This window comes from Zalophus californianus, chromosome 10, assembly GCF_009762305.2.
Source record: "Zalophus californianus isolate mZalCal1 chromosome 10, mZalCal1.pri.v2, whole genome shotgun sequence".
Classification (NCBI taxonomy): domain Eukaryota; kingdom Metazoa; phylum Chordata; class Mammalia; order Carnivora; family Otariidae; genus Zalophus; species Zalophus californianus.
In genome coordinates, this window is record NC_045604.1 from 6701803 (window position 1) to 6724144 (window position 22342).

The 22342-nt window shown below is 47.9% G+C and overlaps 1 protein-coding gene across 12 annotated transcripts in view; it reads left to right on the forward strand.

Annotated features, from left to right (window-relative positions):
• The window catches only part of LOC113931924 (nitric oxide synthase 1 adaptor protein), a 277773-nt gene that overhangs the window by 180227 nt on the left and 75204 nt on the right, over nt 1–22342 (forward strand). For 11 of the 12 annotated variants that reach the window (XR_003522920.2, XM_027610140.2, XM_027610134.2 and 8 more), the window contains one exon: nt 9387–9479. Coding sequence is in view for 11 of the 12 variants with exons in the window: in XM_027610140.2 (XP_027465941.1) it covers nt 9387–9479 (93 nt within the window). In the remaining variant the exon portion in view is untranslated. The remainder of the gene's footprint in view (nt 1–9386; nt 9480–22342) is intronic. The other variant, XM_027610137.2, reaches the window with a different exon arrangement.

Consider the following 22342-nt stretch of genomic DNA (forward strand, 5'->3'; position numbering starts at 1 on the left):
GTCCAAGCTTAGGAGGGAGAGTCCTGGAACAAAGACTTCGGAGAGGCGAGGAACGGGGGAGCCCCATGAATGGCTACATGACCTCCAAATTCCCTTCTAGCTCCTGTGCCCTGGTTCTGCCTGGCTCTCTGGTACGAGGTAGGCTTCTCCATCTGCAGCATCCTGTGTGCTCACCTGCACTGTCCTTGTTGAAAGCTGGGGATTGAGAGACCACTTATTTATCCTGCTTCTCCGTCTCTACAGGAATTTTATCTGCACATTTTCTTCATTCTTACAGCCCAGTGCTAGATCTATGCTCCTGGTCTTTCTTGGGGCTCCCATTTCTACCCTTGGCCTTTTGGAACCTTCAGTGCTGGTGCCAGGACGAGGTTCAGCCTCTGCCCCCTCTGCTTTTCACTTTTGTCAAAACCCTAAAGAATGTAACAACCCCCCCACCCCAGCTTTCTGTGCAAAACCCTATAATTTGTTCTCCAGTTGAGAACCCTCCCCTGTCCGTGGCATGCTTTCTCCCTTCCATCGTCTTCCCTTGCTTCTGGGTTGGGCGTGGGTCCATCCCCCTACGCTTGCTGCAAGGGCTCTGAAGGCTGGATTGCATGGAGTCACACTGAGAACTGGGAAGGGTCTCAGACGTAATCCAGCCCAGTACCCTCATTTCACAGCAGGGAAGGATGGTTCCCAGAGAGGTTAAGTGTTCTGCCCCAGGTCACAGAGCTAAGAGTACAAGCGTGCCTTCTTCAGGGGACCTCAGAACCCTTGACGTGAAAGGTTTCATTTAACTTTGCAAGGTGGGTGTGGGATGCACATGGCGCATGATGAGGTTGCCCGGGGTGGTCACAACGCATGATTGATGGCCTTCTTTTAAAGATACTATCCTTAGAGAGAGAGAAGGATTCATTATTGTCTCATACCCCATTTTGGTCTGAGGAAGAAAACCCTAAATCCTCGATTCACGGCTCTCCTAAATACTAGGGGACTTCTACTGCTGGTTGCGTGTGTGTGTGTGTGTGTGTGTGTGTGTGTACGAGTTACACTGTTGAAGCATTTTTCTTTCTTCCTCTGAAGGGCTGCTTTAATGTTCCTGTATTCCTGATTCTGAGCCACAGTCTTCTAGAGGAGCGTCTGGGTTGGATACTGCAGGGGAAGACAGAATGGGTACTAGTGGTCATAGTCAGGGCTGCTGCTTTATTTGTGGCTCTTCACCCACCTCTGCCTTGGTCTGTGCTACAAAGATTCTAACAGGTATTTTTAACGGGCTGTTAGAGCCGGCAGAGGGGAAAGCAACCTGAAAACACTGGCTTACTCAGTGCTGGTACCTATCCTGCTCCATGAATCACCCCTTAATCATTTGGGTTGTTGTCCAGCCCCCCGTGACCTGTCTACATGCTCCCGGCCGGAAACCGTGATGGCTGTGGCCCAGGGCCTGTCTCCTCCTCTCTCCCCGGGACCAGCCGCACTCACAGGCTCCTCTGAGTACGCACGCAGCCCCCAGATGGCCCGCACTCGAGGCTCTGCTGCTGTCTGCCGTCCGGGTGCCTGTAGGCTTCACCCGCAGCCAGCTTGCCGGTCTCCCGATGCTGCAGATGCCTCCCTCTCCCGGAACGCCTGTGTCGGGATCGACCTCTCGCCCCTTCCTCGATGTTCCAAACGGCAGGAACTTGGGTATCTCCTGCCCCAAAGCCCCGCCTATGTTCAGAGATCCCCTTTGCCGTGTGTTCGTGACCTCGTTGGCATTCTGCGCTCTTCCCGGGTTGCTGACCTGTGTCCCTGGGTGTGGAACAGGGTAGGAAGCAACAGGAAATGAGAGCAGCCAGCGCGAGTGGTGTGGGAAAGAATTGGGTGGTGGGGGTGGGGGTGGGGGGAGGCATTGCAGGCTTCCCACTGAGCAGCCTGAGAATGTTCCGGATTCTGTGAAGTCAATTTCTAATTCTTCCTCCTTTTCTTTCTGTTGTAAGATGGGTTGCCTGCATACCAGAGAACTCATTACATGTGTGTTGAATGCGTGGTGGAATGGAGGAATCACTTCATTTGCTAGAGCCTGTGAAAAGAACAGATGTTGGCCAACACCAAGAGGACAGGGCAGGGTTCAGAAGATGTGGCTTCCAGACTCAGGTTTTCTGCTCATGAACCTGAGGAACTTTTCTGGCGGCCATCTTTGGGCAGTGGCCTTCTTCGTTCCTAAGATGCGATGTTTGGTCAGTGGTTGTGGTCCCGAACATTTCAAGCACAAGCATTCCCCTAAAATTTTGTTAGTGAAATATTTCGGAGCTACAAAAATGCATAAAATGCAATGTAGGAGCCACACAGCAGAATTCTCTCCCTACATAATAGTTGTAATTTTAGCTGCCTTTGATTTAGGAAATGGATGACAGCAAAGAGCAGTGGTGCCTTTATAAGAATCTGTATTTTAATTATTAAGAGTAGTATCCATACTTTTAAAATACAGTACCTGTATGAACAAGACACACTGATTTCGTCTAAGGCGATTCTAGATGCCAATGAAAATATGACCGAGTTCTTACAATACGCTTCTGGGACCTAGAGCGTGTTTCTCAACAGTTTGATCTATATTGCCGCCAGTATCCCCCCCAAAATGCCAACTTCTGGCCCAACCCCAGATCTGCTGAATGAGCATCTCTGAGGGCTGGATCTGGAATTTTGCTTTTTTAAAAAATCAGGTATGCCAAGTGGAATTTAAAACTTGAGTTTTTGATCTCCTGTTCTACAGAGCTGGCTAATGGCAATGAATATTCCTTCCTTTAAAAAAAAAAAGCTCCTCTGGTTCCTTTTAAGTATTTTGCAGCTTATAGAGATTTTATTTACACCCAACTTTCACTTACAGGTCTGTTGCTAAAATGAGTTATGCTGGACTTGAGGTTGATAGCTAGGAACTAAATGTCTCCACCTAGTGTTCACATGAAACTTCATAGGTATTCCAGAATTTGGATTTAGTACCAACTGTGGTCTTTATCTTGCTCACATTTTTTTCTTTATGATTTGTACACTTTTTAAAATTTAAATTCAGTTAATTAACATAGTGAATTATTAGTTTCAGATGTAGAGTTCAGTGTTTCATCAGTCTTACTTAATACCCAGTGCTCATTACATCATGTGCCCTCCTTAATGCCCATCACCCAGTTACCCCATCCCCCACCACCCTCCCCCAGCAACCCTCAGTTTGTTTCCTATGATTAACACTCTCCTAAGGTTTGTCTCCCTCTCTGATTTCTTGTTTTATTTTTCTCTCCCTTTCATTATGATCCTGTTTTGTTTCTTAAATTCCACTTATGAGTGAGATCATATGATAATTGTCTTTCTCTGATTGACTTATTTCGCTCAGCATAATCCCCTCTGGTTCTATCCACGTCGTTGCGAATGGCAAGATTTCAATGTTTTTGATGTCTGAGTAGTATTCCATTGTATATATATAAATACACCACATCTTCTTTATCCATTCATCTGTCGGTGGACATCTAGGCTCTTTCCATAGTTTGGCTGTTGTGGACATTGCTGCTATAAACATTGGGGTGCAGGTGCCCCTTTGGATCACTACATTTGTATCTTTGGGGTAGATACCTAGTAGCGCAGTTGCTGGGCTGTAGGGTAGCTCTATTTTTGACATCTTGAGGAACCTCCATGCTGTTTTCCAGAGTGGCTGCACCAGCTTGCATTCCCACCAACAGTGTAAGAGGGTTCCCCTTTCTCTGTATCTTCACCAACGTCTGTCGTTAATTTTAGCCATTCTGACTGTTGTGAGGTGGTATCTCATTGTCGTTTTGACCTGTATTTCCCTGATGCCAAGTGATGTTGTGTCTTGCTCACATTTCTATAGCTTCATATGAATGAACAATGCGAGTCACTGAGCTACCCAGCAGGGTCAAGGACTGCCGTGGTTCCTGAGCACCTTGGCCCTCAGATTTTGGCTCTGTAGGCACAGGAGCCAGAACTTAGGGAGGCGGGGCAGCCCAGAGAACAGAGGTTCCTCTGCAGGATCATTCCCCCATGCCTTACCTCCGACGGTGCCATCAGATGATTGGGAACAGCCTTGACCAATAATGGAGGCTGAATTATTTTATTAAATGAGGTATGGATCAAGCAAAAATTAAGATGCTTAGCAGTGTGCTATGGAATGAGGAAGAATTCAGGAAGTCAGATCTTCTCAAAGTCCTTATGCCCATAGGATGGAATCTAGGTTTTAATAACTTCAGTTGTCGTTCATTAATTAACTTCTGGAATATTTATTTTACCCCTGTGGACAGTGTCACGTTTCCTTCAGGGTCTGTGAATAACCACTGTCAACTGCATGAATTTATTTGACGCTCATTTATCACCCTCTTGTGTCCTGGTGCTATTTTCTTGGGTACAGATAGGTTGTATTTCTTGTTCTCGAAGGGGTGGGCCTGGCCTAGTGGGGAAGTAAACAACCAGTTGGTGGCGAATGATTGTAGAGGCTTGCGGATGGCTGTCATATCCACGCTGATGGCCCAGCCCCATGGGAGGAAGCAGGAAGCGGACCTGTGAAGCTTCGCTGTGCAGACGGCTCCCGGGATAATTCCAGGAGAAACAGGAGCTCACCGAGTAGATGGTGGGGGGAGTGCATCCCAGGGACAGGAAATGCAACCGGAAGAATGGAAGAGGGTGGCATGTTTCACGTGCACACGGGAGAGCATGGGAGAGGGACAGAAACGGGCAAGCAGAGCTAACGTGGACCCGCCATGATGAGGGATGTATTTTTGTACTGTGTTTACAGATTTTCGTCTTTTTATTGTGGTAAGGTATACATAACATTTAACGCTTCCACCGTTCTTTAAAAACGGCTCTATGGCGTTTGCTTATGGCATTCACATTGCCCCACAGCCATCACCATGATCCCTTTGCCAACCTTCTTGGCTTCCAGAAAGGAAACCCTGCCCATACCCGTGAAACACGAACTCCTCCTCCCTACCCCTCCCTTCCCCCAGGCCCTGACAGCCACTGTCCTTCTTTCTGTCTCTCTGCAGTTGGCTACTCTTAGGCACTTGGGTTGCCTCCACCTTTTGGCTCTTGTCAGGGATGCCGCTTTGGCCATGGGCATCCTCAGGTTCTTACTACCTCCGTAGGTAAGACCGCGCCTTCGGTTGAGATGCTTACGGTTTGGTTGTAGAGATGGGTTCGCACTCGTGAAACCGAGACTACCGGCAGAACGTGATTAAAATAGCCGATGGCACGACCAGAGCTTGCCGTTCAGTTCCCTGCCATCACTCCCAGGAAGCAGGGCAGGCCCGTTCTAGGACAGTGAACACAGCCGAATGTAAGCCGAGGACTCGCCCGGCAAGAGCATCCCTATCCGCTTTTGCAAACTGAATCTCCTCTCCTGCTGAAGTCGTGTCTGGGCATCTTGACTCATAACTGTAGGCACGGGGAGGGGGGGAGGCAGTGGGGAGAAGTGGGGCAGAATGGATATCCCAGTGAGTGTGCGGGGCCAGCTTTGGATGTTGCGGGTCAGACAGCACATCCCCAGACAAATTGTTAGTAGACAAGGTGACTGAGGAACAAGGGACCCTGTACAAAATCCAGGGGTTCTTCGGGGAGCTCGACATTGTCATGGAAGTAGACTGTTGTGTGTGGGGTGGTGGTGGGGGTATAGCCCCGACCCTTCCTGACTCCTGAGAAAGTCCTGTTACTTCTGTGTCTGTGGTACAGCCTCAAGCCCAGGCGGGGCTTGTCCCTTCATTAAATACACTCAGTTGGTGCAGACCCCTGCTGCCCCTTTGCAGACGCCCAGTGTGGGGGACGGAGACACATGGGGTCAGGAGGCGGTTCCAGGAGCTGGGGGGTGGGGCGTGGCTGGGGGACAGGGCAGCGCCAGGGACTCAGGGTATGCTCTGTTCTCAGGCGCCCTCAGCCTTCCAGCTGGTGTTAATCTCCTGTGGCTTGCTGAGGTTTCCTCCTGGCTCCCGTTGCCCCCGAGCGCCTCCCCCTCCCCAGCACCCCCTTCGCCGGCCCCGCTGGTTGGCACACACGGCGTTCCAACACAGGGTCCCCAGGCTCTGTTTCCAGGTTGCTGGCACGTTACCGCGGTCTTTCTCGTCAGCGGCTCGTGGTCCAGGACACGCATTGTTCCGTTCCCTAAAAGGTCAGCTCCTGGAGGGCTTAATCTGGCCTTGTGGTGGGGCCCCGGCTGGCAGAACAAACACATCAGGTCAGCCTGGCCGTGCAGAGGGGGAGAGCCGGGCTTGTTGGCGTGGCCTCCAGAGCTGGCCTGGGCTCTGCGGGAGGCGGGAGGCTGGTGGCTCCGAGGGGCCTGTTTGTTCCTTGCCCACTGGCAAAGCCTGAGCAGACTCGATGTCTATCCTGCGGGACACAGATGCTTCCTCCTGAGCCTGCCTGCCCCCCACAGAGCAGCACAGCCTGGGAAAAAGGAGGGCTCGTCCCTGTGAGCCCCTGCCCTCTGTTCTCCTGGTCACTTCCCAGAATCTCTCCTGCCTCCAGATCCATCTTGTCTCCCCCAGTGAGCACAATAACCTGGTTGTCCAAGTCACGCGCAGCTGGCATATAAATCAGCGGTTTCAGGATAATATTTACCCACGTTCAGATACTCGATTTCCTTTGATTTCTGTAGTTTCCAACAGACCTGCAATTGGAGTACTTCCTCTTGGGCTGGAAAGGGCCAGAGACACCTGCGCACCGGGCAGGGGGAAGGGGGGGCCGAACGCATCCAGCCCACGAGCTCTTAGCTCTTCTAAATGGCCCTTGGGCAGTACTGGCAGCCATAACGGGGCCTGTTTCATGCCTGTCTTGCCCCTCTTTGTGTGGAAGCACTCTGGAGCATTCCACCAGCTGTTGTCAGGAGGGACACCTGCATTGTCACCGCCACCGAGGTTCTGGGGCAGCCATTTGGTCATGCTTTTACGGGTTGGGCCCTGTGCCCACAGAGCCTGGAAGAGCCATCTGGGAGGCTGTGCACAGAGATCGGATGAGAGGCGGTGTTCCAGTTCCAAAGAGGACGTTGAGTTGCATCTTCACATCTTAAGACTGGGATATTAAAAGCCATGGCTTGTCAAGACACGAACTCTAGAAATAATGTTTCAGATACGCAGGCCAGGTGCTGGCCGGGTGCCTCTTGCCAGCCTTGCCTGGGGGTTGGGGGGGATCCTGATTCTTAAAAATGTCCCAGAGACCGTGCAACCAATAGGAAGGTGGACCAACAAGAAAGACGTGATCAGCTACCAGATTCTTCTGGGAATAGAGGACCTCTAAGACAGTTTAGCAGGCAGTGTGCTCTCTAAAACGGGCTGGGGGAGGGACGTCGTGCCTTCTAGACGTGGACACCTAATACTTAATGTTATTGCTGGAAAAGCAGAAGGAGGAAGTACATGGGGCTTGTGACTGAACTTCTGGAAGGAACCAAAGATAAGTCATGGAGGACTGACCGGTATAGGGCTGGTTTCATCCATATCTGGCATTTCTGGGATGCATAGGCTCTTACCTCCCACCCAAGTTCTTTGACATGCACCGCTCTGCACACCTTTGGCTGGCAGGAACAGCCCTGATTTTAGTGACTTGTGGCCACGGGAGGCACCGCGGGGGTTGTGTTGACCGAAAGCCCCAGTGAGCAGAGGTAAACGCAGGTGTGGTCAGATGTAGCCGGTTCACCTGTCCCGGTGGGCATGGAGCCAAAGTGGGCTGACCTGTGGATTCCTCTACTGGCTCTTCCACCCAAGGTAGTTCTATTTGTTGAGCACTGTACCTGAGTAGTAGGCACAGTCCGATGACCTGCTGCGGATCACAGCCAGGTCCTGAAGCGCACGCCAGACATGCCGTAGCCTTACCAGCTGACAGCCACCGCCCTAGAGAGGGGTCTGATGCACGGCTGAGGTCCGGTCCTGAGCCACACTCCGGTCCAGCACGCTTCTCCCATGCTGTCAGACACACTTGCTCCGAAGCAAAGTCTGAACTTGATGTTTTCTTTCTCCTGCATGTCTGCTGCTCTGGTTTGCTTTTCTTTCAAGCTCCCCTTGGTAAAAAAGACAGCTGTTGACAGGGTAGGAAGAGTGACCACCAGAGTGGGCAGTAATGTATGTATGTTGCTGTCACTGGAAACTCACATCAGCTGTAGGCCAGAACCTGCCCTGACAATATAAAGAAAAATATCTTGCTTCAGTTGGGTTGTGTCCTTGTCTCTAGGAGGCAGCCAGCCAGGGGGCATCAGCACAGACGGTACAGCAGGGTAAGATCGGCTCAGATTTCAGGGGAAGGGAGAGAATGCAGACAGGTTTGGAAGCTGTGAGTCGAATCCTTAAAATCAGAGTATTGGCCAATAGAAGGTTCTGGATTTCTGGTGACATTGTCAAAGCAGGTTATATTTTCATCTTGTTAGGATGGATTGGGTTCATTTCTATCTACACGCTAGTTAGAAATAGTTAGGTACTAGATGTGCAGGTGAGGAGCCGCTTGGCTGGTGGTGTGGTGGGAGAGAATGTTGGGTATAAAAAGTCCCAGAGAAGAGGAGCTGCGGGTTGGAGTAGAGATCTTGGCTCTGGGTCTTGCATAATCATTGTTTAACCTGTAGCCCAGATGTTTCATTAGCTTGGCAGGGAAATTTGCGAGGTGCTGCTCCCAAGATGGGGACCAGATGAAAATGACTTTAATAAATTGGACAAGGGCTCAGAATGAAGTTCAGTGAGGAAAATGTAGAATTACACCAGCCATTACAGATGTCTGCACAGGCATAAGAAATGGCTAGAAATGAGCAAGTGGAATGGAAAAAAGTCTGGGGATGAGGATGAGGCCATTTCCCACCAGTAGGTAGGGCTGTGGTTGAATCAGCAAGAGGGGTTGTGAGGCAGTGCCCTCCCTTGTAACTATCATTAAATCCTTTCTAGAATATTCTCTAGACTATTTCAGGCTAACAGGGCTGTGGGTAAACTTGGAAACTGACCTACAGATAAAGGAATTTGGGACTTGAACTTACGGAGAATAACTTAGAATTCATAATTTTTTAATATGTAAAAAAAAAAAAAAAACCAAAAAAACAACCACCCTGATTTGAAGACTGGTACCAGCTCTTCTTAATCTTCAGTGAAGATGGAATTGAGTTTCCACAGCATTTGCACAGACACAGGAAAAACCTGTTAGTGGAGGTCGTTAAACATCAGAATGAATTTTTGAGGGAAGGTTCTGGGTTTCTGATGAGGTTTTGAAGGCGGGCTCGGTCTTCATCTCGTTAGGGTGGATTACCCCATTCCACAGTCGTCCCTGATGGCTGGGCGCTGACCCCGAGACACCCACCTGCCTTTATATCCCGCGAGAACCTGTCTGTGGCCCTCTTACCAGGCCAGGAGCTAGCCAGGGCCATGTAGGTGCGCTGATCTAACTGGACTGTGCTTCTTTCTCTCCCCCCCCTGCAGTATGAGTTTAAAGCCAAGAACATCAAGAAGAAGAAGGTGAGCATTATGGTTTCAGTGGATGGAGTGAAAGTGATTCTGAAGAAGAAGAAGAAGGTAAGGGGCTCTGACCCAGAAGCTGGTGAGGAGGGGGGCAGGGAGGTAGGCATGGGATGCCTCGTCCTGCTAGGCTGCTCCCTGGACAGAATCCTTCCTTGTCTGGGGAGTGGTGCGCCCGGAGCAGCAACAGTGTCGGGAGGCCACAGTTGGGGCAGACAGATGAGGTGTGGAGGCTAGTGGCCTCGTCAGCCCCATGGCTCCACATCCTGGCGTCCCGTGGGCAACAGGGCTCTATCTCCTGCCATCCTTGCATTTTGTTACCTGGACCTTTGAGTCTTGAGCTTAGGAAATACTTTAAATTCAAAGTGATGATGAGCACGAGGGTTTGGCAGGAGGGTGGATGAGGAGGCTTTCTTAGCAGCTGTGCCCTTCTGTCGCGGGAACGACCCTCAGTCCCACCCAACCCCACCGTGTGTCCTGTAGATGCTGCTTCAGCCTGTCTCTTGGAATAGTCCCTCGAGACCCATCTGCCCCTGCTCTTCTGTGTGCAGGAAGCCTGGGCTGTGGTCAAGGTTGGGGAGAGGTGGGGAGGGACCGAGCCACTTGGGGGGCATTCCTCTGACCTGGGGTGACGCAGGAGGGTGAGCGTACGCTGCTTAAACGCGTGGCTGTTTTTGTGTTACTTGTACGTGTTGTGGGAGGAATGATGTTAACCCCTGGGAAGAGCTAGGTGTGCACATTGGCAGAGGGGAGAGTGTGTGTTTCCAGAAAGAAATGGAAAGGGGCTTTGGAGGATCGAGGATATGGGAGGAGTCGTCTTGTTTCTCTGTTTCTTGACTCTGCTGGTACCTTTTTTGTTTACGAGAGCTTGGTTTGATGCGTGTTGGTGGTAGCACCCACACAGACTAACGTTACATAGACCTCTCAAGTTGCTTTTGGTTCTGAACCTGAGATGCTGTCACTCCAGATGGGCACCAAGGCAGACCTTGAGTGTGGGGGTTAGGGAAGGTAAAGACAAGTACATAGCCATAGGGGACATACACTTGGAGAACCAGGTGGTTGAGAGAGATGTTGAAGGATAGTCGTCTTGCCAATCCAAGGATTTAAATCTGCTCTGTGTCCTCCTCACAAAAACATTAGCCAGTGTATGATTGGGCACTACGCAGTGGTGGGGGTTTCACTGCTTCCTCAGGTAGCCCATTTTTTTTCTCTGAACAAATGGACATTTACAGAGGTCTTCCATGTATTTTTTTTTAAAGATTTTATTTATTTAGTTGACAGAGACACGGCGAGAGAGGGAACACAAGCAGGGGGAGTGGGAGAGGGAGAAGCAGGCTTCCCGCGGAGCAGGGAGCCCGATGCGGGGCTCGATCCCAGGACCCTGGGATCATGACCTGAGCCACAGGCAGACGCTTAACGACTGAGCCACCCAGGCGTCCCGAGGTCTCCCATGTATTAAAGCAAAACTTGTTCTCTTATGCTCCCTAAATATCTTCAGGGGTGGTTCTAGAAAGTGTTATGGCTATGAGGTTGAAATTATACAGGAAAAAAAATAGAATATGATGATACCGTTGGTAAAATTCACAAGCAGTAGGGAATTTGTAATCACTTCTTAAATGTTTTTGACTTTATAAACCTCTACAGTGGGACCAGAGTCCCCATCTGGTTCTTGCTCCAGGGCGTGAAGGGGGAGGGTGTCTCTTCTGCCCCTCCCCCGCTGCATGTGCTAGCACACAGTGGTTAACCGTGGGGCAGTCTGTGGAATATCATCCCCTTAAAAGTCCCTGAGCAGGAGAGTTCCTGAAGCCAGTTAAATAAATCACGGATGATGACAGTGTGAATTTAAAAGTGAGAGTTACCCTCAGAAAAAAAACAGGCCAGTGCAACCCCAGCTCATGACTCAGGCAGCCTGAGTCCCAGCCTGGCTTTGGTCACCCTGTGTCGGGTAACTTGACTCAGCCCTTCGCGTGACAGCCCTTCGTGTGGCTTAGGGCCCTTATGTCCCGTCTGATGAAGTAGGGGTTGTGATGTGGGGGCACTTTCCGGATTACAAGATGCCTCCATGCCCATTGCATGCATCCCTGCCTCAGACCTCCTGGGAAGGGCTCGGGGACACGGGGTCAGCTTTTATGGCACCCAGTCCCCTCGGGAAATCAGCCACTCAAGTGTCCTCACTCCGCTGCTCCCCGGCCAGGTGCTGAGCAATCAGCATTCCAGAGTCCAAAACTCACACCGACAGAGCTCAGAAGAGCCTCATTCCTTTATTTACTTTGAGACATGGAACAGTTTCCCAGGCCAGATAACTCACATTAGCCTGACAAACCTGAAAAGCATGTTTTCTCTCTCCAAGACAGGTGACGTGGGAAGGGAGACGGTTAGAGGTGGTTCGGTGAGCATGAAATGGAGTAATGGAGTAAGTCCACTAACCATGTGGCAAGAATGTTTCCTGGTCTCTGGCTCCACGATAATTGGGTCCCTTGGATGTTCGTAGGGGCCTTGTTGGTCCCATGCTGTCCTGGGGTCGGTTCGACAGACTCTGCCAGGGTTTGACTTCATCACTGACTTCTGTAGTTTTCTGGCTGACCATCCCTGCACCTCCCCACAAGCCCCATGCATGCACACTTCCAACTGACATCATCTTTCGGGTGGGTTCCGTTTCACGATCTGCTGTCCTGGGGCTTATTCTGTCCCTCTGACTTGGTCCACGATGATGGGACTTTGTGGTTTTGCCCTTAGAGGGCAGTCTTGCTCCCCATCTCCCTGTGTCCCCAGGTATCATGTACCATACGCAGCAGCATCAGCCCCGTTCTTTTTCTTTTCTTTTTTTTTAATTTTTTCTATTAACATATAATGTATTATTTGTTTCAGGGGTACAGGTCTGTGATTCATCAGTCTTACACAATTCACAGCGCTCACCATAATACATACCCTCCCCAATGTCCATCACCCAGCCACCCCATCCCTCCCACCCCCTCCACTCCAGCAACCCTCAGTTTGTTTCCTGAGATTAAGAGTCTCTTATGGTTTGTCTCCCTCTCTGGTTTCGTCTTGTTTCATTTTTCCCTCCCTTCCCCGATGATCCTCTGTCTTGTTTCTCAAAATCCTCATATCCGTGAGATCATGATACTTATCTTTCTCTGATTGACTTATTTTGCTTAGCATAATACCCTCTAGTTCCAAGCATGTCATTGCAAATGGCAAGAGTTCAAATTTTTTGATGGCTGCATAATATTCCACTGTGTGTGTGTGTGTGTGTGTGTGTGTGTGTGTGTGTGTGTGTGTGTGTGTGTGTGTGTGTGTGTATACACCACACCTTCTTTATCCATTCATCTGTTGATGGACATCTAGGCTCTTTCCATAGTTTGGCTATTGTGGACATTGCTGCTATAAACATTGGGGTGCATGTTCCCCCTCGGATCCCTACATTTGTATCTTTGGGGTAAACACCCAGTAGTGCAATTGCTGGGTCATAGGGTAGCTCTATTTTCAACTTTTTGAGGAACCTCCATACTGTTTTCCAGAGTGGTTGCACCAGCTTGCATTCCCACCAACCGTGTAGGACGGTTCCCCTTTCTCCACATCCCCGCCAACATCTGTCGTTTCCTGACTTGTTAATTTTTGCCATTCTGACGGGTGTGAGGTGGTATCTCATTGTGGTTTTGATTTGTATCTCCCTGATGCCGAGCGATGTTGAGCACTTTTTCATGTATCTGTTGGCCATTTGGATGTCTTCTTTGCAGAAATGTCTGCTCGTGTCTTCTTCCCATTTCTTGATTGGATTATTTGGTTTTTGGGTGTTGAGTTTGATAAGTTCTTTATAGATTTTGGATACTAGCCCTTTATCTGATAGGTCATTTGCAAATATTTTCTCCCATTCTGTCGGTTGTCTTTTGGTTTTGTGGACTGTTTCCTTTGCTGTGTAAAAACTTTTTATCTTGATGAAGTCCCAATAGCTCATTTTTGCCCTTGTTTCCCTTGCCTTTGGCGATAATTCTAGGAAGAAGTTGCTGCGGCTGAAGTCGAAGAGGTTGCTGCCTGTGTTTTCCTCAAGGATTTTGATGGATTCCTGTCTCACATTTAGGTCTTTCATCCATTTTGAGTCTATTTTTGTGTGTGGTGTAAGGAAATGGTCCAGTTTCATTCTTCTGCATGTGGCTGTCCAATTTTCCCAACACCATTTGCTGAAGAGACTTTTTCCATTGGACCTTCTTTCCTGCTTTGTGGAAGATTAGTTGACCATAGAGTTGAGGGTCCATTTCTGGGCTCTCTGTTCTGTTCCGTTGATCTATGTGTCTGTTTTTGTGCCAGTACCATACTGTCTTGATGATGACAGCTTTGTAATAGAGCTGGAAGTCCGGAATTGTGATGCCGCCAGCTTTGCTTTTCTTTTTCAACATTCCTCTGGCTATTCGGGGTCTCTTCTGGTTCCATACAAATTTTAGGATTATTTGTTCCATTTCTTTGAGAAAAGTTGATGGTATTTTGATAGGGATTGCATTAAATGTGTCTAGGTAGCATAGACGTTTTCACAATATTTGTTCTTCTAATCCATGAGCATAGAACGTTTTTCCATTTCTTTGTGTCTTCCTCAATTTCTTTTTTCTGAGAACAGATTCTTTGCCTCTTTGGTTAGATTTATTCCTAGGTATCTTATGGTTTTGGGTGCCATTGTAAATGGGATCGACTCCTTAATTTCTCTTTCTTCTGTCTTGTTGTTGGTGTATAGGAATGCCACTGATTGCTGTGCATTGATTTTATATCCTGCCACTTTACTGAATTCCTGTATGAGTTCTAGCAGTTTTGGGGTGGAGTCTTTTGGGTTTTCCACATAAAGTATCATATCATCTGCAAAGAGTGAGAGTTTGACTTCTTTGCTGATTAGGATGCTTTTTATTTCTTTTTGTTGTCTGATTGCTGTGGCTAGGACTTCTAATACTATGTTGAATAGCAGTGGTGAGAGTGGACATCCCTGCCGTGTTCCTGACCTTAGGGGAAAAGCTCTCTCAGTTTTTCCCCATTGAGTATGATATTTGCTGTGTGTTTTTCATAGATGGCTTTTATGATATTGAGGTATGTACCCTCTATCCCTACACTGTGAAGAGTTTTAATCAAGAAAGGATGCTGTACTTTGTCAAATGCTTTTTCTGCATCTATTGAGAGGATCATATGGTTCTTGTTCTTTTTTTTTAAATTAATGTATTGTATCACATTGATTGATTTGTGGATGTTGAACCAACCTTGCAGCCCAGGAATAAATCCCACTTGGTTGTGGTGAATAATCCTTTTAATGTACTGTTGGAGCCTGTCGCTAGCATTTTGGTGAGAATTTTTGCATCCGTGTTCATCAGGGATATTGGTCTGTAGTTCTCAATTTTGATGGGATCTTTGTCTGGTTTGGGGATCAAGGTAATGGTGGCCTCATAAAACGACTTTGGAAGTTTTCCTTCCATTTCTATTTTTTTGGAACAGTTTCAGAAGAATAGGTATTAATTCTTCTTTAAATGTTTGGTAGAATTCCCCTGGGAAGCCATCTGGCCCTGGGCTCTTGTTTGTTGGGAGATTTTTGATGACTGCTTCAATTTCCTTAGTGGTTATAGGTCTGTTCAGGTTTTCTATTTCTTCCTGGTTCAGTTTTGGTAGTTGATACATCTCTAGGAATGCATCCATTTCATCCAGGTTGTCTAATTTGCTGGCATAGAGTTGCTCATAATATGTTCTTATAATTGTTTGTATTTCTTTGGTGTTGGTTGTGATCTCTCCTCTTTCATTCATGATTTTATTTATTTGGGTCCTTTCTCTTTTCTTTTTGATAAGTATAGCTAGGGATTTATCAATCTTATTAATTCTTTCAAAGAACCAGCTCCTGGTTTCACTGATCTGTTCTACTGTTCTTTTGGTTTCTATTTCATTGATATCTGCTCTGATCTTTATTATTACTCTTCTCCTGCTGGGTTTAGGCTTTATTTAGCATCGACCCCATTCTGCATATGAAAAAACTGATGTTGAAAAACCTTAAATATTTTTCCCCAAGATCATACCCTACATAAGGACACCTGTGTGCTGAGGTGTCACCTGGCAGAGAAGCCAGTCTCCTTCCACTGAGTAATGAGAGCTAGAGAAGCATCTTCCCCAGGGAGCCCTTGGGACCTTGTGACTCATTTTGAAACTCCATCCCTGGTAATTGCTCGCATGGGTTCCCCTCCAGCTGGCCTAGAAAAGAGGTGATCTAACAGGTCTTTCCTCAGTCTGATTCTTCTGACGCCAGGCTTGGGAAAGGGAGGCTTCCCATCTTGTTTTCTCTATCCCCGCCTGGTGTCTGTTTCAGGCATGCTTTTGATTCAGATAATCACAGCGTTCATTTATATCGCCTCGGACAGATGTGTGCACATTCACAGCAGTCAGCCTCTGTGTCATTTGGTTCCTGCATGGCCGGCCCCTGGTATCTGAGTGTGCTCACACCACCTCACTCTCTGCGTGTTTCTCCCTGTGTATAGAACTAAGAGGGGCCGAGTGCAGATGTGCCACACTTGTCTCCAAGGAAATGGAACAGTCTGCAGATTTGGGTGATGGCCATCCTCATCAAGGTTAAGAACTGGAGCTCTTGCCTAGTAGCTGAGGGTGTAGAAAAAGTCATGGCTGATATTAAGTCGTGGGCACAGGTAGAGGTCCAGCCTGACATCCTCAACTCATTCGTCAGTGTCTGTGCTGCCCTCCGTGGTCAGAATATTGACTTGTCCCCTCTGCCTGCAAACACATTGCCTTGCCCCGGGTTAGTGTGCATGCTGGCAGGAGCCCTTGGCCGAGAAGAGAAGACCTGGGTCCTCGTCCTGACTCTTCCCTTCCTGGCTGTGGGGTCATGGGCAGGTTATTTTGCCCCTCTGAGCTTCAGCTGTCAAGAGTTGGATCAGGTGATCACCTTCACTTCACCCTCTGGAATGCTCTGCACCAGCTCTGGAACCATGCATGCTCTTCACTGATCGTGCATGTGGGTCACGTGTCCTTACTCAGGTCCTTGAGAGCCTCCTGGGTTAGAGATGAAGCAGACCCTAAAGGCCAGGTGGGTTTATGCGTTGTTGCCTCCTGAGCCTCTCGGGCGGGATGGGACCCCCTGCCTCTCTATGCCTGGTGAATGGTGGGATGCTTCCTGGCCAGGGGAGAGAAGCATGTTTACAGGGATTCCCTGCTCTCCCAAGAACTTTTTAAGGGCAGGGGCCATTGCTGTAAGGCCAGCACTTCCTCGGGCACCTGGCCCGTGTGGTGTGTTTTCAGTTATTGTGGTTGTTGGTTCGCTGGATGAGTGAACGTGATTTGTGATGATGTCCTCAAATCAGGAAGAACTAAATACTTAGCAGTTGGATCAAATGAAGTCTCATTTGTTACTTTTGGCTATCACATTTCCTCCCTCTTTCTCTTCTTGGCAACTTGCCTGTTTGAAGACGCAAGGAGAGCCTTTCCTGAGCTTCGAAAGGCCCCAGTGGGAGTCACTCACTTTGGTGGTATTCTCAGTCGGACTTGCTCAGTGACTTCGGTCTGTAGGGCCTTGATTCCAGGGTAGGCCATAGCCAAATGTTTTGCTATCATCTCTCACTGAGATGTAAAAAATATCTTTTTGGTTTTATTAACAAGCATCTAAAAATGCTGTCCTCTTGAACTGAAGCCAGCAGATAATGAATCTCAGATTCCTAGGACTCTTGGTTGATATTTGTGGTGTGAACCCCACTATTAAGTGGCTTTGTCATCTCCCAATCGTTACATTTTCTTCAACTCCCAGCCAGGCCCATGTAATGGGCTTTGCTGTGTACATAATAATGATCAATTATTATAATCCTGGAATCCCACTACAGCGCTATTTGCTAGGGAGTGGACTTCCGAATAAGAAAGATTAGTCCTGAACTTCATCCAAAGGGTTTTTCTATGAAAGGATCTGAAAGGCCTCAGTTTCATGTGATTTCTCTTGTACACCAGTAACTTAGTTGGGATCTCCTAAGGATCTCCTAACATATTCTAGAAAGTTCCATCGTTCTCATTAATAACTTTTCATTGTGTGTCTGCTGTGTTCAAGGAACTGAGTGGGATCTATAAGGGTATTAGACATGGACCCTTTCCAGCAAAATTACTTTTAATGGCATTATCTGCATATGTAGGTCTATTATAGCTCCAGAATTGCATTACAGTTATTTATCTCATTCCCCCATGGGCTGAGCCTTCAGGGGCAGGGACCATGTCTTTTCTCTAATCCTATTTCATCTGTTTGGGAAGGTAGAAGACCAGAGGGACCAAACTCATGAAAGGAATTACACGCTAAGATGGTAATGAGAATAGCTAACTATAGCAACTAACGCTGATATTGAGCACCTGCCATTTGCCAGGCCTGTTTGATGCTCCGTATACTTATTAAATGGTCATAACCATCCTGTGAGGTAGGTACCATTCTTATGCTTGTTTTGCGAAAAAAGATTGAGCAACCTGCCCAAGACCTCACATCCCATCAGAGGTGATGTCAAGGTCTGAATCGGGTCTGTCCCGCTCAAATAAGTAGGTTCTTCCACCACTGTGTTGCCGTGTGTATACTCATCTCTTCAGGCTGCTCGGAGAAAAGCTACTGTACAGGAAATGCCTAATTAGTTACTCTGAGGTCTTTAACTTCTAGCCTGTACTCTGTCGCCGGGATACCACCTGGCAGGAGAACTAGTTTCCTGCCCAGAGAGTGGCATTAGTTTTTCGGGAAACACAGACCTCAAATCTAATTGGGTAAGAAAAGGAGGCAGTTAGGATTGTAGAACCAGAATTTAGGAGAAGGAACTTCAGAAATGATCTAGTCTGCTCCCGTGGATGGTTAGATTTTGGTACCAGAGGACAAGAGAGGGCCAGTGACTGTCCCAGGGTCACCCCCACAGTTACTGACGGAGCCAGGACGAAACTTTGTCCAGTCTTCCTTCCCCCGTGTCACGTTTTTAGGCCCTCTTTATTTTCTGCTCATTTTAAAACATGCACATTAGGAATTGTGTACACTGTGTGAGGATTTATGAGCACTTCAGTTTTGAAATGTGCTTTCTGTATCCATAGGTGATGCCTGAGGATGAGTGATAGCTGTATTTTCAGACGAACCTTGTTCTGTCTGGAAGCATGGAGAACTTGTCAAGCTGAGTTAAGAAGGCCTTTGCAAGGTTGTGTTGTGTTGTGTTTTCTGAGAAGTCCCCATTGCTGCCAGGAGCATGAATAATGGTAAAGCTTACAGACTCTGTGATGTGTCTAGGAAGTCAATGCCAGTACAAATTCTTCTCCACTTTGGCTTCCTGAGGAAAAGCTTCAAAGATGCCCTATCCATTTCTGGGCTCTAAGGACGGCTGGGATAATTATCCCAATTCTTTCTTCTGATTTTGGCACTGTTCCAGGCAGACCTACCTCTGACGTCATTCCCACATCACATTCCCTGCCGGCAGATTTTGGAATGTCAGAATGGCTGTAACTTTCCATGGAACACTGGACATTTGCACTCATTAGGTAAAGGACATGCTTACCCCATTCTTTGGTCTTCTAAGAGCATACCGTGTAAGCCCTTGACCATTTGCAGGCGGTGGAGACTGACATTCTCTGATTATATCACTTGGAGTGGCAAGGAGACCGTAGGGCACAGAGGTACACGAGTTGGGTTTCATTACCACCGGGCTAGGTGAACTTGGTGGGGGAAGTAAGTGAACGTCTCTGAGCCTTAGTGTATTTGTCTTTTAAGGTTGCGATCAATTTTGATAACGTGAAGGAAGCATTATAGAAACGTTATCAAATGAAGGGAAGACTGGAGAATTTTTTGTGAAGATAGAAAAGGAAGCAGCTAAAAATGACTTGCCTGTATCTTTTCTTTCTCACCCTGTGTTATTCTAAGTCCTCCAAAAAGCACATGCTAAGATGGGATCCAGTGCCTGCGAGAGAAGGTGGGGAGGCCCTGGGCGAGGCTGGGGTAGCTGTCACGTTTCCGTGTGGGTCTGACTGCGAGGGAAGGAGGGGAGGGCGGGAGACCGTCTCTTAGATGGCAGTGTGCTCTGAGGAAGGTGTGGCAAGGCTGTCAGGGAGTCCTGAAGCCAAAGCCATGTGTGGGGGGCCTCCTGTGTCTCCCAAGGATGGGCCTGCCCCAGCATCCCTGCACACTCTTCAGCCCAGAGCAGGACCCTTGCTACACTGATGGTGGGTTCCAGAATGCCACAGGTGGGACCCTTGGTTGAACTCCCTGTAATTGGAGGTCTTGGGGCACCTTCTGTGACGACAGCTTCCTCTCTCCAGAAAGTTTTGACTAGCCAATAATGTGACGCAGAGCCTTCCTTCAAGTTAAGCTGCTCTATGGTGTTGACTCTTTAAATTACCTTGGAGTAAGGAATTCATAAGAAGAGAGGGGGAGGGGAGACTGGTGAGGGAAGGAAAGGCATAGAGAGAGACGGGTTAGTCAACTCTAGTTCAGAGGCCTCCTGAAAGGCTCAGCCATGCTGTGAGTGTCCTTGGCAGGTGCAGAGGGGACACTAAGGAAGGAGTTACGGATGTACATGTACAGGATGGGAGTCTGGCAGAAGGCCCGACAGTCACCCCTAGGGCACTCCCTGTCCACTCGCATTCCTTTCTGTCTGCGGAGCTGGTGAGGGGGTAGGTCTCCATCTCCCTGGGCCTCGCTGATGGGCCTCACTGCTGTCACCGCTTGGGCTCTCCGTGGTGCCAGTGAGGCCCCGCCTGAGCCTGGACCTCAGGTTGAAGGAGGCTGAAGACCAGCTCGTTCCATCCTGCTGGTCATCCTGGGCTGTTGGCGGTAAACGTGGCCGTGAAGCGCTCTCTGCCTCAGAGAGGTGCTGACAGCTTCAGGGATGCACCCCTCTCCTTCCCTCTTCTCTGCCCCTTGCTTCTCCTCTCCCCTCCCATCTGGACTTGAAATGTCTTCATTTTCGGGTGTATCTTGGAGACTACAGCCCATTCAGGACAGTGGGTGGCAAAACTGAAAATTTCCTCATGTAGCTTCCAAGACTCCCAAAGCCCCGCATTTCTAAGCATTTAAACAAACAGTGGTTTCAGGGATAAGTGGGAGCTGTGGGAGATTCTGAAGGTCATCAAACTAAGTTTGGCTGTAGGTATTGTTCTTCAATAACATTGCTATCCCATGGGTCAAAGCCAACTTTGATTTATAACCCCGTGAAGATGGTAGGTCATTAGTTTTTCTTCCTGTTTTCCTTCTCTTGTTAAGAACATTTTTTTTTTCCTAAAATTTTTTCCTTCGAAGAATATTTATTTCCATGTAGAAAAGTGAGGAGGGGGTGATTTGTGTGTGTGGCTTTTGTTTTGGGTTTTTTCCTCTAGAACATTTGAAAAAGAGGAGGTATGTGAAATGATTTCAGAGCAAGAGAGAAGAATCAAATTGCTCTTAAGATCCACCAAGCTTCCCTGCGAGTTAACACTGTTCATGGTACTTCATTGATGCTCAGTTGTACCAGAAAACACACACTGGTCTATAAATCAGAACTGGGTTCTCATCTTCACCAGACTGTAAACTAGGGGGACACCTTGCTGGGGTCTCTGCACTGCTCAGGGTCTTATTTGAAAGATGGTGGCATAGAAAGGATAGAGAGTCCACTCTACCCCAGACCCTTTGACTTACCTTGGTCCCTATTTTCTGATCCCTTCATCAGTTTTATGGATGCATCCAAGGATTCCTGCAAAATTTTCAAAGGGAGAGGACTAGATTTTAATGCAATTTTCAGAAAAGGAAAATAAGTAGGTGGAAAGTTGTTTATTTTTTGGTCAGGATATTCTCTAGGGGTGCAGGGTATCTCTTAAAAGTATTTTCTGAAATGTTGAGGTTTCAATTGAAAATCACTTGCTATAGCAGAAATGAGGAAAATCTCAGATGGATAAAAGAGAGTCAAGAGATGGCAATACCGAGATGACAGATGTTGGAATTATCTGACAAGGATGTTAAGGGCCCCATCATTAAGATCCTTCCATGAGCAATTACACTCTTGACACAGAAGAAGTAGAAAAGCTCAGCAAAGAAATAGAAGAAAGAAGAGCCACATGGAAGTAATAGCACTAAAACCTACAACTGCTGAAATAAAATCTACATGAATGGGCTCAACAGCAGAGGGGAGGTGCTTTCCCCAAACATTGCTAACTGAACTGAATTAAGACTTCGGTCAGGATACATGGTCATAAATATAGATGTGGTTTAATATAATATTTAATTATTTAGTATTTATATTAAAAGTTGCCCCCAAATCACACCATCTTTGAAACATCCTCTTTTGCTGTTTAAAGAATTCCCATGGTGGGCGCCTGGGTGGCTCAGATGGTTAAGTGTCTGCCTTCGGCTCAGGTCATGATCCCAGGGTCCTGGGATCGAGTCCCGCATCGGGCTCCCTTCTAGGCGGGGAGCCTGCTTCTCCCTCTGCTTCTGCCTCTCTCTCTCTCACTCTCATGAATAAATAAATAAAACATTGAAAAAACAAAAGAATTCCCATGGTGAACACTTATACTCTGTATTTAAGATAGGGATCCAAGTGATGAGTTACTTTGCCTCTGAAAAATCTCAGTGTGTCTGTTGGAAGCTGGCCTGATGTGTGCCGGGAAGGTGGTTATAAGGCAGCTGAAAAAAACGACCAACCAGTCCTTGCTGGGCTAAGAGTATCACCACTGGAATGCGGAAACGAACGAGTCTCTGCCAATCCCACCACCTGTGAGTCAGTAAGGGATTCAGGCCAGAGGACCGGGCTTCAAGGGGGACACTGGCAAATGGCGTGGGTACAGACAAGTCAGCTAGTGTAGTGAGAAGTCCAGAAGACTGGTCTGGTGAGGAAAGAGTGCAAAGCCTGGGATTATTTAGTATAAAGAAGAGGGCCTGGATTGGCTGTATTTCTACATCTGGAGGGTTCTCATTTAGAAAAAAGATG